Source organism: Aulonocara stuartgranti (genome assembly GCF_965226115.1).
Source record: "Aulonocara stuartgranti genome assembly, chromosome: 8".
In the NCBI taxonomy this organism is placed as follows: domain Eukaryota; kingdom Metazoa; phylum Chordata; class Actinopteri; order Cichliformes; family Cichlidae; genus Aulonocara; species Aulonocara stuartgranti.
This window is the reverse complement of record NC_138959.1, coordinates 30,169,358-30,185,341: the sequence shown is the minus strand read 5'-3', so window position 1 is coordinate 30,185,341 and position 15,984 is coordinate 30,169,358. Positions and strand designations below refer to the sequence as shown.

Here is a 15,984-nt window from a genome sequence, read left to right as displayed (position 1 = left end):
TGTGTGTGTTCTTTTGTAAATAGATGATAAGTCCGAACACTTTATTGTGATAGATTTCCGATTAGTTTCCGCCTTTCAACCAGACTAACAACTTCCTGTTGGGGTACATCACCATGGTGCCTTCACCTGCAATCGTAGGCGCTCCACAGCATCTTATAGGAAGTAAGAAATCCTAATGATCCATCAGTTCTCTGTAAAATAAAACCAGCATTCCCAGAAAGTCACATAAACCTTAGAGAGTAGAAATGTCTGTTTTACACACAAGTTTTTGTGTTTTCCTCTCTGATGAACAGAAGTTGATCCTTATGATTAGCTTCATTCCTTGCTTTTGTTCCACCATACCACAGCAGGGCAACTTGTTGACTGTATATAAAGTTCCTCCATGCTGTCGGACCACAGATGTCACTGCAGGCTTTTTCTAAAGGAAAACGTCTTCTTTCAGCTGCTCCCTCTTGGCGTCTCCACAGCACATCATCTGCTTCCATCTCCCCCGTTCCAGCATCCTCCTTCCTCACATCAGCCCTCTGCGTGTCCTTCACTGCATCCATGAATCTTTCCCATAGGAAACATTCTTTTCTCCTGATTCTTATACTCTCCCCGAGCACTGAAACTTTGATGCAACATGCCTTATTCACACCCATTCACACTTTTTCTATGCAGTGGTGCTTTCTTTCTAGCGTCCACACTCTGATGGATGCATCAGAGACCGTTTACCACCGGGGTTAGTATCTTGGCCAAGGTTACTACAGCTTTGCATCGACTTCTTTACAGCAGCTCTCACTTCCTCCGCCTTCCTCTACACTTCCTGATTCATCCTCCTCTCCAATTGTCTTCCTTAATCAGCTCCTCCGGGAGCCTTTTTCAGCCCCCTTTACTTGTTAGTACGCTTCCATCTGCACATCCTTTCCAAATCTGCCTATCGACAAATGCCCGTCTCTCCTTGCTTTGTAAATAAAATGGCTAAGAATAGATGATTTTGTGGAAATCCACCACTGAAATAATTCTGGTCACATCTCAGTGATCACGTCTCTGCCTCAGGGTGTCACTGCTGAGCTCTCTCCTCATTTCACAACTGAAAACAGTTTCGGTTTCATTTCTACGCAGAGCTGCGGCTCGTTTTTCTGGCTACAAGGTATTTAAAAGTCTTCTTTTACCGAGCACCACTCATAACGTAACAATGTTGAATGTACATTTGAGCTTGTATGTAAAATGTGCAACAGCTGAACAGGTAAGAGGGCAGATACAGTCAGCAGGGAGTGGGCCGAACTGCGGGCCCAGCGTCGTTTCATTGGTTTCATAGTTTATATAATACATTTCCATCTGCAGTGTTTAATCACATAACATGCTTTGCGCTATCAAGCTATGAGTAATATCGGGCCAATGGCACAGTGTGGAGTATAACAGCTCACAGCATAGGATGCAAATATCTAATGGAAGTAGATGGCGTCCTGCGTATTTGTGCATCTTCATTCTACTGGATATAGTTTATCTGATGTCGGTATGTTTTAATATGACTCTATTTCTGCATGATCAAAGTCGACTTTGATCATGCTCCCGTTCTGTGGGTCCAGGTGAAATACAGAAACTAGCTGCTGCTGAGCTGTGTGAGTGAACAGGTGATGACATGAGCTTGGGCGCTAACTTTATTATCCAGCACAGTGTCGTGTTCGTAACTGAGCTGCCCAGCATTCATGTTGTTGTGTGTGTTCATGTGTTAAGACACTGTGGTCCACTCAGCCATGAGTCAGTGTGGAGACACAGAGGAGGGGGGCACACCATCTAAACATGCCAAGAGCATGGAAGCCTGCCTGGGCAATGAAGCTACGGGGTGAGACAAGAACTTCTTATACGGCATACAAACTAGTACTATTTCATTTTAAAATAATCCTGAGGCAATGCTCTGTGGGGGTCTCCCCCCATGGCAAACACAGTGAGCCATGTTGTAAAGGAAGTGGAGTAACCATGTGGGCTTCACCAAGTTATGTCCCTCTATGTATTTGTTTATCCAAAAAATCAGTTTTTAAAGCAAATGTTTACAAATAGAAAGTAAGTATAATAAAATCATTGACACATAATGACTGGATTTGATATCTTTGAAATTTAATATACAGTATGCTGTTTCCCTACCAGGATGCCGAAGCAGTTAGCAGGCTCTCCTCTGTCCAGCTCTATGTCCATGAAAAGTGACTGGTCTATGGACCCGCCTTTAAATTTCAAAGAAGGGAACCTCTCTGTTGACAAAAGGTAACATTTTGAAAGTCATAAAAGCAATCAGCCCTGCCTCTTTGTTTTCAAAAACATCACTAATGCTGCACCTAAGGGTTAAATGTCCACTCCATCAGGGACTTGTGAGCGTCTCATAGCACACTGCTGTCCTCACTCCTACACTTAGCTGATGTAAACTGTCAGTGTCCCGCCCACTTTACTGTTGTTCTGCATTTCATTTGGCTCAGTTAGTATTTCATTAATCCCACGTACACCTGTAGACACCTGTAGACCCTTTATCGTTACCTACTGGTCCGTGCTGTGCTGAATATGTGCCGATCAGAGGACAGATACCAGAAATAACTGTGTACATATTCAACTTTCAGTTTATTTATGCAGTGATCCATAGTGTTACTGACCATTACTGCATTTAATAATGTTAATTGTGGATGTGTGCACGTGTGCGCTCTCTTCGCAGAGTCAGGCAACAAAAGTCTGAGGTTCATAGCTGTCAGTCTGCTCAGCAGCATCAAACAACGTTGGACTCAGTTTTTATGGTGGGAAAGTCTAAAGCACATTTTCATCACTGTTCTGTTTCTAATTGGCTCAATGACATTCCCCTGACAGAGGAGAATATGTGCACAATGCATAAATAAATACATGCATAAATGCTGAAAGATAATTTCCTATAATATTGTCTTCCAGCTGCTTGAAGAGAACATCATCACTTTTGTGAAGAATGAGCTTAAAAGGTTTCAGAGGATTCTGCAGCGTTCCACCTGCCCAGAGAAGGACAGTGAGGATGAGGATGTGTTAGCTTCTAAGGCTGAAGAGCAGACATGGAGCACCAGGGAGGCTTTTGTGAAGATCACACTGGACTTTCTGAGGGGGATGAACCAGGAGGAGCTGGCTGTCTGTTTGCAGAGCAGTAAGGGCACTCCCACTGATGCAAAGTAGGGCTGGGCGATATGGCCTAAAATCCATATCGCAGTATAGGTTGAAGCATGTGCGGTAACGATATATATCACAATTTATTTTCTTCTGTATACCGTATTTTCCGCACTATAAGGCGCACTTAAAGTCCGTAAATTTTCTCAAAAATCAACAGTGTGCCTTACAATCCGGTGCGTCTCATGTATGAATTCTGGTTGTGCTCACTGACCTCAAACCGATTTCATGTGCTACACGGCGCTCAAAAATCTGTCAAAAATGTTGTAGTACGACTTTGGTAAGCTACGAAGCCGCACTGCTTGATGGATTGTTGGAGCATTACGGCTACTGTAGTCAGGAGCCTCGCAGAGTAATCTGGGTCCTAAACTCCGTCCACTTTAGGTCCCAAAGTCAAACAAACACTGCAGCATCACTGAGAGTTAAAAACTGTCTAAATTATTTCACCTTTAATAAAATGATCAGTGTTGCTGCTTTACCAGGTGTAACAATTAAGTTTAACATCCAGGCATCCATGAAAACAGAATTTATTAAATTCAACAGCGTTAGAAGTTAGCAGGAAGTTAGCTCGCTAGCTTCCACCTAAACATGCAGTGATGTTTGTAGGGTTACTGAAGTTGGGCTAGCTGGTATATAATGATGTGCTACGTGATTGCTAGCGACACAGCTATGTTAGCATATATAGCAGATATATATATATATAAACACAGTGAAGCTGGAGGATGAACGCTAACTTTTTTCCAATCGATAAAAGTTAACATGAGGGTTCCCGATGGTTAGGGACAAATGCAATCGCATGGCAGGATGCTCTAAATGGACCAAACTTCAGTCAGGAGAACAACTGAGATAATCCATCCACAATACGAGGTTAGTCATTAATATACTGCAACAACATGGGAATAGAGCAGCTGCCAGAGAATTCAGCATTAATGAATCAATGGTACAGAAGTGGAGGAAGCACAGTTTTTGGCTTTCCTCATATTCCAAAAGTGCTTCATCTCTTCACTATTACTGTCACTGGCATAATTTGCAGATGATTTTTCTTGCAGCTGCTGCAATGCTTTTGACCAAAACAGGCACTTGATGACATCATCAGCATGCACTATCGCAGTAGAGCGGTATAGTCAAAATCCCTACCGTTGGTCAAATTCATATTGTTTCTACCATATACTGTTTATACCGCCCACCCCTAATGCAAAGCCTCAGTCTGTTGTGGGTGCACGTAGTCGTGTACAACGACTGGGATATGACACTATAACCCAGTGATTTCTCTGCGGCTAACGTACTATTTAATGAGTCTAAAAATAAGAAATCATCCACACGGTTAGTCATTGTCTGTACAAACATTACAAGTATATTTAAAAGTACTTGATGAGTCAATGTGACCTTTATTTCACAAAGCAAGTCATTAAGAAACGATTCTTGTGATTTGGCACTGTATAGGTAAAACTGAATTGAATTAATTCCGCAGTGGAGGCATTGCTGAGCAACTTGGGCTTCTTATTTTGCCCAGTGATATTTGGCATACAGACTGAAGCAGCCAGCCCAAGAGAAGCACAGAGAAGCACACAGCTGTCGTGGTTATCAAACAGATTATATTTTATCCTCTGCTAGAAAAGCCTCATATTTTAAATTTTGACCAGCTGTTCATTGTTCTGAAATTTTAACACCATCTCATTTGTTTTTTGTCCAACAGGAGTGGGTGCATCCATTTGCCAGGATAAACTCAAATTAAATCTTAGAAGGAAGTTCCAGCATTTGTTTGAGGGAATTACTAAAGTAGGAAACCCAACACCTCTCAATCAGATCTACACAGAGCTGTACATCACAGAGGGAGGGACCGGAGAGGTCAGTGACGAACATGAGGTCAGACAGATCGAAACAGCATCTAGACGACGTGCGAGGTTAGAAAAGACAATCGCCTGTAAAGACATATTTCAGCCGCTGCTGGGAAGAGATCAACCAGTCAGAACAGTGCTGACAAAGGGAGTGGCTGGTATTGGGAAAACGATATTAACACAAAAGTTCACTCTAGACTGGGCAGAAGGCAAAAACAACCAAGATATCCAGTTTACATTTCCATTCACTTTCAGGGAGCTAAATGGATTAAAGGAGGAAAAGTTCAGCTTGGTAGAACTCGTTCATCTCTTCTTCTCTGAAACAAAGGATGCAGAATTTTGCAGATTTGAAGACTTCCAGGTTGTGTTTATCTTTGACGGTCTAGATGAGTGTCGCCTTCCTCTGGACTTTCAAAATAATAAGATCCTAACTGATGTCACAGAGTCCACCTCAGTGGATGCACTGCTGACAAACCTTATCAGAGGAAAACTCCTTCCATCTGCTCGACTCTGGATAACCACGCGGCCTGCAATGGCCAGTCATATTGATCCTAAATGTGTTGACGTAATAACAGAAATCAGAGGGTTCACTGACTCGAAGAAGGAGGAGTACTTCAGGAAGAGTTTCAGGAATGAAAAGCAGGCCAGCAGGATCATTTCCCATATTAAAGCATCACAAAGCCTCCACATCATGTGCCACATCCCAGTCTTCTGCTGGATCACTGCTACGGTTCTGGAGGATGTGCTGAAAACCAAGAAGGGAGGAGAGCTGCCCAAGAACTTGACAGAGCTGTACATCCACTTCCTGGTGGTTCAGGCCAAAATGAAAAAGGTCAAGTATGATGGAGGAACTGAGACAGATCCACACTGGAGTCCAGAGAGCAGGAAGATGATTGAATCTCTGGGAAAACTGGCTTTTGATCAGCTGCAGAAAGGAAACCTGATCTTCTATGAATCAGACCTGACAGAGTGTGGCATTGATATCAGAGCAGCCTCAGTGTACTCAGGAGTGTTCACACAGATCTTTAAAGAGGAGCGAGGACTGTACCAGGACAAGGTGTTCTGCTTCGTCCATTTGAGTGTTCAGGAGTTTCTGGCTGCTCTTCACGTCCATCTGACCTTCATCAACTCTGGAATCAACCTGCTGGAAGAGGAGCAAACAACCACTCAGATGTCAAAGCCTAATCAATATGAACTGAAACTCTTCTACCAGAGTGCCGTGGAACAGGCCTTACAAAGTCCAAATGGTTACTTGGACTTGTTTCTACGTTTCCTTTTGGGTTTGTCACTGCAGTCCAATCAGACTCTCCTACAAGGACTACTCAAAGAGACAGGCGTAAACTCACAGATAAACCAGGAAGTAGCCAAGTACATCAGGGAGAACATTGGGGAGAATCTGTCCCCAGAGAGAAGCATTAACCTGTTCCACTGTCTGAATGAGCTGAACGACCACTCTCTAGTGGAAAGGATCCAACAGTCGTTGACATCAGGAAATCTTTTCACGGTTAAACTATCCCCTGCTCAGTGGTCTGCTTTGGTCTTCATCTTACTGTCTTCAGAAAAAGATTTGAATGAGTTTGACCTGAGGAAGTACTCTGCTTCTGAAGAAGGTCTTATGTGGCTGCTGCCAGTGGTCAAAGCTTCCAGTAAATCTCTGTATGTTCATGCACGACCAGATAAGTCACTGTCACTTTAAATACTGTAAAGAAAGAGAAAAAATGATTAACTTCCTACTTGTTTTTTTCCTTACCCCATCAGGATGATTGGATGTAACCTTTTGAGCAGAAGCTGTAAAGCACTGTCCTCTGTTCTTAGCAAGTCCTCTAGTTTAAAAGAGCTGGACCCGAGTTACAACAACCTGCATGATTCAGGCATAAGGACAATGTTTGCAGATCTGGAGAAAAACTTTAAACTTGAGGTTCTCAGGTTGGTTTCAGAATTTTTACACTAAAATTGTATTATTTAAATATATAGGTTAGAAAATGAAACAGGGAAAGTCAGGAAACTGTTAATCTCCATAAGTTCATATGTGTATTTTCATACTTACCATTAATTTTTAGTGTGATGGCTGCACACTGAGACTCTTAAACTTTCAGCTGGATCCATTTAAACATTAAAGGCCACTCTGTGCTTTCAGGTCTAAACTTGGCCCCATAATCTAATAATGGCCAGATCAAAGTAAAAGCTTTACTCAGTGAATATTCTTGGTGCTAAATAGCATACAAATAGACTGATGATTATTTCTAATCCACGTTCTTTTGCTGCAGTTCGCACAATTTACAGGTCACACAGACAGACAGACAGACAGCCCAATAGATAGATTGATAGCTTGATAGATTATCTTAGGAAGAAGAAAAACATAGATCTTATTTTTTCTTAAAAGAACCACTGTATTACAGCAACCAAAAAACGTAATTCAATAAATCAAAATCTAAATTTTATATAATAAGAAGAATTCATTTCTGAAAAAACAAACAACAACCCCAAACAAACGCTGAATTACAGGTTTAATGTGGGTTCTTTACCTTTAACAGAAAAACACAGTAAATGGGGACATCAAGAGCTCAGAATAATCAATACTTAAATGTAATTGTATTTAATTAAATATAATTAAAGTATACATCTCAACAGGAACACTGAAATGAGGGGACTTCAGTTAATAAAATCAAATAGTGTTAAAAAAAATGGCTAGATTCCCTGTTAGTGGTTTTAAAATAAATGGAGGCTGTGCTCTTCAAGATCATGTCCCTTAAAGGTCCGATGGTGTAATGTCCAAATACCTCGGAACAATTATAGATTCCAAACTGAACTTTGAAACAAACTGAGAAGCTTAGTCATGTTTCACAACGCTGTCTTATTTCCACCTTAATAAACCATGATGATTTCATTTAACATGATTTTAAATCAAATTGTGAAACAGAGGAGGCATTTTTGGTTTTATTTATTTCTTCATTATGCAATATTATGCTTTTCTGTTATCTCTGTTTGTATTGAAAATGTATAGTGTCGATGAATGACACCATAGTAACCTGAACCTACCCCTGAATGAATAAATCTATATTCAAATATTTTTCAATAATTCTCATTAGTACGAGCTGAAATTTGTTTTGTTTTTTTTTCTGTATTTTTTTTATTCCACATTTCTGATGAATGCTCAATATTATGTCTTCAGGCTAAATGGCTGCGAGCTTTCATGGAGAAGCTGTAAAACTCTCTCCAGAGTTCTCAGCAGTCAGTCCTCTACTCTGGAAGTGCTGGATCTAAATAATAATGAGTTGACTGATTTAGCAGTCACGTATCTCTTCACGCCACTTGAGAGTCAACTGTGTACACTGAAGATTGTCAGGTAAGAGCTTTTCAACAACATGTGACAACATTCATATTCAAATCAGCACTTCTGAACCTGTGGTGCCTAACATTCAGAATCTGAAGGGTCTAGTTTGTCCTGAAAATTCTATTTTGCTGGATTTCTTATAAATTTTACTGAATTCTTTTTTTTCTTCAGGCTGGGTGGCTGTAGCCTGTCGAATGAAAGCTGTGAAGCTCTTGCTTCAGTCCTCAGTTGCCAGTCATTCAGTATGATAGAGCTGGACCTGAACAATAATGACCTGCAGGACTCAGGAGTGGCGCTGCTGTCTTGTGGATTGAAGAGTCCTCAGTGCAAACTTGAAACTCTCAGGTTAGATAAGAATATGCTTTTGTTTTTTGTTATTTCAAGTTTTTTAATGTTGTCATATCACACATTTTCTACAGTTAATGCAAAATTTCAAACAGATAAACCCAATGATGTTGAAATGTTTACAGCTTGTCAGGTTGTCTGATAACAAAGAAGGGTTGTGCTTCGTTGAGCTCAGCACTGAGTTCAAACCCTTCTCATCTAAGAAAGCTGGATCTGAGTTATAATCACCCAGGACCCACAGGAGTGACGCTCTTCTCTGCTGCACTGCAGGATCCACACTGCAGATTGGACTCTCTAAGGTAGGAAGACAGGTGCTCGTAACCTTATTCAAATTAAGACTTCAGAAACCAACCTATGGATACTACAAGCAACCTGTCAGTCACATGTAAAAACATTTTTGGTTACCCTAACTGGAGCAAGAGTGTACAAAACAAACATCATGTTCTATTTAATACAAGTGACTGAGGCAATAAACCCATCAGAAAAGTCTTTACCAAGGTCAAACAATACCATAGCCACCCACTCAATCCAGTTCAGTTCAACTTTATTTACGTAACCCCAAATCACAACAACAGTTGTCTCAAAGCGCTTCATATTGTAAGGTGAACACCCTACAAAAATCAACAAACAAACCCTTATTGGCAAGCACTTGGCAACAGTGGGAAGGAAAAACTTTAACTTTAACAGGAAGAAACCTTCAGCAGAAGCAGGCTCGGGGGAGGCGGGGCCATCTGTTGGGGTGAGGGGAGGGAAACAGAGATGAATCATAACTAACCATTAAATGCAGAGAGGTGTATAAACATTTAGAGATTTGGAAGAGGGGAGTGAAGAAGCCCACGGAGGCCTCGGCCCATTGCACTGTAACTAAGGGAGAGTTCGGAGTCACCTGATCCAGCCATTAGTTTATGCTTTAGCAAAAATGAAAGTTTGAACCTTAATCTTCAAAGTCGAGAGGTTGTCTCTCTCTCCCAAATCCACAATTCGTTCCACAGAAGAGGGGCCTGAAAACTGAAGGCTCTGCCTCCCATTCTACTTTTAAATACTCTAGGAACAACAAGTAGGCCTGCAGAGCGAGAGCGAAGTGCTCTAATAGGGTGATATGGTACTACAAGGTCATTAAGATAAGATGGGGCCTGATTATTTAAGACCTTGTATGTGAGGAGCAGGATTTTGAATTCTGGATTTAACAGGAAGCCATTTTGGATTAGCTGAAGGCTTTTCAGGGAGTTTTTAGGACTTCCTGATAATAATGAATTACAGTCGTCCAGCCTGGAAGTAATAAATCAGATTTTTTTAGAGGACAGAATACTGTTCTGAGATGCAAATTTTTAGCTAGTCAAGCACATCGTGTCTTGCTTATCCTCCAAACTCAGCTAAACAAAACCAACGAATGTATGAAAACATTTTCATGTCTCTTTGTTTGAATTATTATTCCAGGCTGGACAGCTGCGGAGCTCAACGATTGAAACCAGGACTGAGGAAATGTAAGTGTTTTTAGCTTGATTAATGAAGCTAAAATGAGCTTATATATATATATATATATATATATATATATATATATATATATATATATATATATATATATATATATACACACCGAGTGTCATTCATCTAAAGAAAAGACAGATCTATGACCTGGACTTTGTGAAGGTTTAAATACATTTATGATCAAACTTGATTATGTAGAGTTTGTATCATTTCTTTGATGCCTACCAAATGTCTTTGAACTCTGTTAGCTCACAGTTAAAAGATTTGTTTCATGTTTTAGCACCGATGTGTTGTTATCACATTTCTTAATATTAAGTTGGCAAAAAGATTTTACCTTTTAAGATTTTATGCCTTAAACTTGCTGACTTGCAGTACATTTACTAATTGTTTATCTGAAGCTGTAGTATAAAATAATTTGATATAACAATGGATTAATTTGCTCTGGGTCATGTGATCTGCGTGGTGATGCAGTCATGTGATGTGACTGGCATCAGTGCTTGGCTCTGTGGACGGTTCTGACGGTTCTGTTTTCATTTTGATCTGCCGTCAGACGCCTGTGAACTCAAAATGGACCCGAACACAGTACACAGGAACCTTTACCTGACAGAAAACAACATTGTGACAGATGACGACGAGGAATGGCTGTATCCAGATCACTCTGAGAGGTTTGAGTGCTGGTACCAGCTGATGTGTACACGTGGCCTGACTGGTCACTGTTACTGGGAGGTGGACTGGAGTGGGCTGGTATCTATAGGAGTGACTTACAGAGGGATTAAAAGGAGTGGTGATGGTATTGACAGTCGTATTGGTGGGAACAACATCTCCTGGAGTCTGGACTGTTCTGCTGACAATTATTCTGCATGGCATAATAACTCAGTCCGGATCATAGATAGCCCTGCTCCCTCCACTGAAACGAACAGAGTGGGAGTGTATTTGGACTGGTCTGCTGGCACTGTATCCTTCTACAGAATCATTTTTGATACACCAACACACATCCACACGTTCCACTGCAGCTTCACCGAACCTCTTTATCCTATCTTCAGGATACGGTCAGAGTTCACCTATGGTGTTTACAACTCTGTGTCTCTATGTCAGATGGATGCAGAAGACTAGAGACAAACTGCTTTCCTTACACGTTTATTTGAAGCATTTTATAATTTGAAGATAACTGACAAACATGGACTATAATGGACTATAACAGACACAAAGTTTTACATCTTGGTTTGGCAGCTGCAAGTCCTGTAAGAAGCAACAACTGAATAGCATTGTTAAGACTGCCAGGAGGATTGTTGGTGCCCCTCTCTCGCCTCTGGAGGAGATCTACAAACAGGGCCGCATACACAGAGCTATCTCCATCATCAGAGACCCCCACCACCCGTCTCATGGCCTGTTCTTCCTCCTGCCGTCTGGCAAGAGGTACAGGAGCATCAGCTGCAGAACCACCAGGATGCTGGAAGGCTTCTTTGCACAAGCTGTGAGACTGATAAATGGACTGTGCCCCCTCCCCATCCACTCAGCTACTCACACAGCTACACTGTAAGATCCACAATCGGACTGTGATGCCCCCTATCTGCACACACACACACACACACACACACACACACACACACACACACACACACACACACACACACACAATATACTCCCCAGATACACACACTACTTACTTTAACAACCCCCTTCTGTGAAAGGGCTGCTGCTACCTGTATGAGTGTGACTGTTTAGACTTGTGTTTGTTTTAGAATTTAGATTTTATATTCTTTATCCCCATTTATTGTTACGATTTTTTACTGCTCTTTTTAAAACTTTTTCTTTTTTAAATTGTATTGACTATTGCACTGTAGAGGCTGGTGAGAAACAGTATTTCAGCCTGGGTAACACCAATGACAATAAACGTGAAACTAATAGACTATAAAGATGGAAAATTAAGGAGAAGAGCATTACAGGACATCCAGGCCTTTATACGTTTAATACATGCCTGTATTGCTGTTTGTATCACTTGGCTTCATGTATAAATAAAGAGAAGGGTATTATCTGCACTGTTTTCAATGACACAGCCTAAGGGAATCATGTATGCTATAAAAACTGTTGGTCGCAGCAGAGAACCTAGTGAAACTTCACACCAACTCTTTTGAAGAAGAGGACTCCCTATTTACTTGAATAAACTGTAAATTATCAGATCGTTATGATTCACTCATGTGTAGCTTAAATGCTGAAAAAAATCTGTCTTGGACCATTGTCAGAGCTGTTTGTTGCTGTACGTCTTATTTGCTAAATGCAACAAAATATGGTATTACTCTAATGACATGGCAAAATTAAAATACTAAATAATCATTTTTAAAAATCCATTGCAGAGAAGTTACATTTGGTCAAAGATTTAAATTATTTCCACTTATTAGTGATACTGAAGGACCCGTCCCATCCTGGCAACAAACTGTTCCAACTTCTGCAATCTGGTAGAAGGTTCCGCATCTTCCGGGCAAGGACAGAGAGACTCAAGAGGAGCTTCTATCCCCAAGCCATCCGTGCCCTAAACACACACACCCGCCCTCTCACATCATCTATAATTGACTGAGACAGGACTCTTCCAGACACACTAAACCAAGGCACAATGTACATTTCAAATTCCTTTAATTTTAAATATGTTTATATTGTCTATCCTGTAAAATAGTCAGATATCTATTCATATTAATGTACAGAATTCACCTGCTTGCTGCTACTACTGCACATTCACCCAGTGTATATACTATATGTGTATGTATATGTATATATATATATATATATATATAATGTTCTTCCTCTACACCCCCCCACCAATTTTTGCACATGTCGAGGAGCGTGTCAGGCTACATTTCACTGTGTGTTATACTTGTATAACTATGCATGTGACAAATAATAAAGAACCTTGAACCTTGAACCTTACAGTGAAGGCTGTTTCATCTCATTGTAAGGCTTAAGAACGTGACACATCAGCTTATTGATATTTCTAATAAATAGACATTATTTTGGTAGGTCGCTGACCCCTGCTGTCTCAGTCTGCTTTGCCACTGATGCAGTGGACAAACATGACAGGCAGGGGGCGCTGAGGTAGAACTTGAAACATTTTAACAACAATAAAAAGATGCACATTTAACACGATCATTTCAAACCATGTGACATTCAAACGGTGATTGGTTACATTCAAAGGTTGGAATTTACCTTTAAAACAAGGAAATAAAACTAAGGTTACAACGTCATCAAAGCTGTGCGTTACAGAGCTGATTCAGTCACAGTCCTCATAAGTTTTATTTCCTGTTGAAATGAAGTCAGAGCAGACAAACACGGGCTGATCCCGACATCGACGACAAACTGCTCGTCGTATTCATTATTTTGAAAGGTTTGACCGGAACAGCCTTCTTGACCGTGGTTAACCCGGTGCGGGTCTGACGTGAGTGCGTCGTTTGTGGAGTGTTTGGCTAACCCTCACTCGGGGCACAGAGTGTAACTCTGCCGGTGGAGGGGGCTTTTTCTACCGTCAGGCTAGCCGAGAGCCGTCGGAGCGGAGGCACACCGGGGAAAGACGACGAGACGGGTCCAGGTGCTGTTTACCGTCCAACAAACCCGGGATCGTTTGTGTTGCAGTGGCGCTTTCCTGGTGTTTCCTGTGGTAAACGCGTGTGCTCTGGTGTTTCACGGTAAGTTGGTGCGAAGCCCCGGTGCCTGTGCTCCTCCACCATGCCAGACTCCACTTTAAAATCTTCCCATTTAAGGAGCGCTTGTTGTAGCACAAGAAGTTCACGCGCGTGGCGCAGGAGACACGAAAGTCTGCCTGTTTACGGCTCTTCTCGGATGTTCCCAGTGGTTCACAGCTGGAGGGGTTTATTCGCCGAGCTAACACTGAACGACTTCTTTACTGAGCACGTTTACAGACGGACGACGTCCGTGGCTGGTTTGTGACACAAGGATCACAGCAGGCGTGAAAGGCAGGGTTTGCATGTAGGTGCTGAGCTCTGCTGTGATGTGTGGTTTGGACAAAGAGACTGAAGATGCTCACGTTTTCACTGGGCGTGATGGACAGGGTTGGAGGCAGAGAGGGTTTGGACATGTGCAGTGGAGGGACACCGAGCTGCTGGTGACTCTTACAGAGAACAGCAGAAAGAAGACAACGGGGTACAATGACTGAATGCACTGACATTGAAATATGCAAACATAATGGCTTTATTCAGCACAGCTTCAGTAATGTTTAGCTGTGGGCTTTGGGGAGGCCAGTCCCTGACTGATTTATATCCAGGGTTGGTTTTGCTGCACAGTCCAAACATGAAGGTGCTTCGATCGTTTGGTGACTCTAGATCACCCTGAGGTGGATCAGTGGAAGATGATGGATGAAAAAATGATTTATTAATTTTGTCTGACCATCTTCCCTCTGAATGTCCCATTTAACACTATTATAAAAGAAAACCATCAAAAGGAGCCAGTCTTCACATTAGAAGGCCAAGTCCTCTCCATCTGTGCTGGGGAATTTCATGTTGTTGTGGACGGTCGTCAGTTCTGTTGTCCCAAGGTGCTTTATAGAGTAAGATAGAGGGAACCCCGGTCCCTTGTGACTTGGTGACAGTGGGATAAAAGACGTCCCCTTTATCAGGTCGGTCTCTGGTGGAAGCAGGCTCGGTGCCGTCTGCCACAGCAGGCTGGAGAAGTAAAGAGAAGACGTGAGCAACGCTGAAAGGTGTTCCTCTGTACTGAAAGGGTTTTGGGATACAGTTGTTGCTTTGCTGTCTGCACACACATGCTGTATATTATTGTCTGAAGAGCAGCTGCTGCTGAGTACAGCAGTCTGTGTGCAGCGAGCCTCTCAGATCATGCACTCTGATTTTGTTGGTAAATGCTGGATTGCCCTCACTCTGTAGGACTGCAGTCGAACCGCTTCAGATGGGGGCTGGCAGCAAATCCCGTTCACCATTTTGCAACTAAGGGAGTCCCTTTGCATGGAGGAGAATCCAGTAGTGGAAACAGATGTGCGCATTCATTGGAGAACCAGGCGAGCTCAATCCAGCTGTGAAATGGAGGATTAAAAGGCAAAGCACTTAGTAAGTCCTTCACACAGAAAATATCATATAAAATATAGAAAGTGACACGTGCAAAAGTAATGTCCTGTTTTAATGAAGGGGCATGGCAGAGACGTGTGGCTGTGCAAGCATTTTAGGCATTCAAACGGAGGGAAGCGTCTCTGCAGCAGTGACAAAGTCCTGGTCTGGGGCTCAGGTGGACCTGCATTCAAAACAGGTGGAAAAGACTGCATCAGGAACACTTTGGAAAACAGCAACCGCAGCTGCCCCCACTCACGTACGACGGGATGAGGTGAAGCAGAGAACGGTCCTGTGCTCTGACTCTCTGGCTTAAAGAGGAGAAGTGGCGATCGTGGCTCAAGAGTTGGGAGTTCGCCTTGTAATCAGAAGGTTGCCGGTTCGAAGCCCCAGCTCAGACAGTCTCGGTCGTTGTGTCCTTGGGCAAGACACTTCACCCGTTGCCTACTGGTGGTGGTCAGAGGGCCCGGTGGCGCCAGTGTCCGGCAGCCTCGCCTCTGTCAGTGCGCCCCAGGGTGGCTGTGGCTACAATGTAGCTGCCATCACCAGTGTGTGACTGGATATGTAAAGCGCTTTGGGGTCCATAGGGACTAGTAAAGCGCTATATAAATACAGGCCACTTTTATTAGCACACAGTTTGACACCAGCTTCGGTGGGGGTGGGGTCTCAGGCGGGGGCACCTATAACATTATGCACATATTCCAGCAGCACAGCTCTGTAGGATCCATCCTGTCATCCACTGAAAACACTGAATTATAAAAAG

General features: G+C 42.3%; 2 protein-coding genes across 3 annotated transcripts in view; both read left to right on the top strand.

Annotated features, from left to right (window-relative positions):
• Positions 1–113: 113 nt before the first annotated feature.
• Positions 114–12,394, top strand: LOC309713202 (NLR family CARD domain-containing protein 3-like; the record flags this gene model as incomplete). The annotated part of the gene is made up of 13 exons (XM_082544608.1): positions 114–162; positions 1,019–1,132; positions 1,720–1,828; positions 2,131–2,244; positions 2,684–2,762; positions 2,911–3,133; positions 4,850–6,647; positions 6,750–6,917; positions 8,164–8,337; positions 8,497–8,670; positions 8,796–8,969; positions 10,108–10,154; positions 10,709–12,394. The coding sequence occupies 13 exons, from the start codon at positions 114–116 to the stop codon at positions 11,269–11,271; spliced, it is 3,786 nt and encodes a 1,261-aa protein (XP_082400734.1). The 3' UTR covers positions 11,272–12,394.
• A 927-nt stretch (positions 12,395–13,321) lies between these two features.
• The window catches only part of rfng (RFNG O-fucosylpeptide 3-beta-N-acetylglucosaminyltransferase), a 19,655-nt gene continuing 16,992 nt past the window's right edge, over positions 13,322–15,984 (top strand). Inside the window, exons 1-2 of one of the 2 annotated variants that reach the window (XM_082545382.1) lie at positions 13,322–13,832; positions 15,045–15,224. The gene's annotated coding sequence lies outside the window, so the exon portion shown is untranslated. The remainder of the gene's footprint in view (positions 13,833–15,044; positions 15,225–15,984) is intronic. The other variant, XM_082545381.1, reaches the window with a different exon arrangement.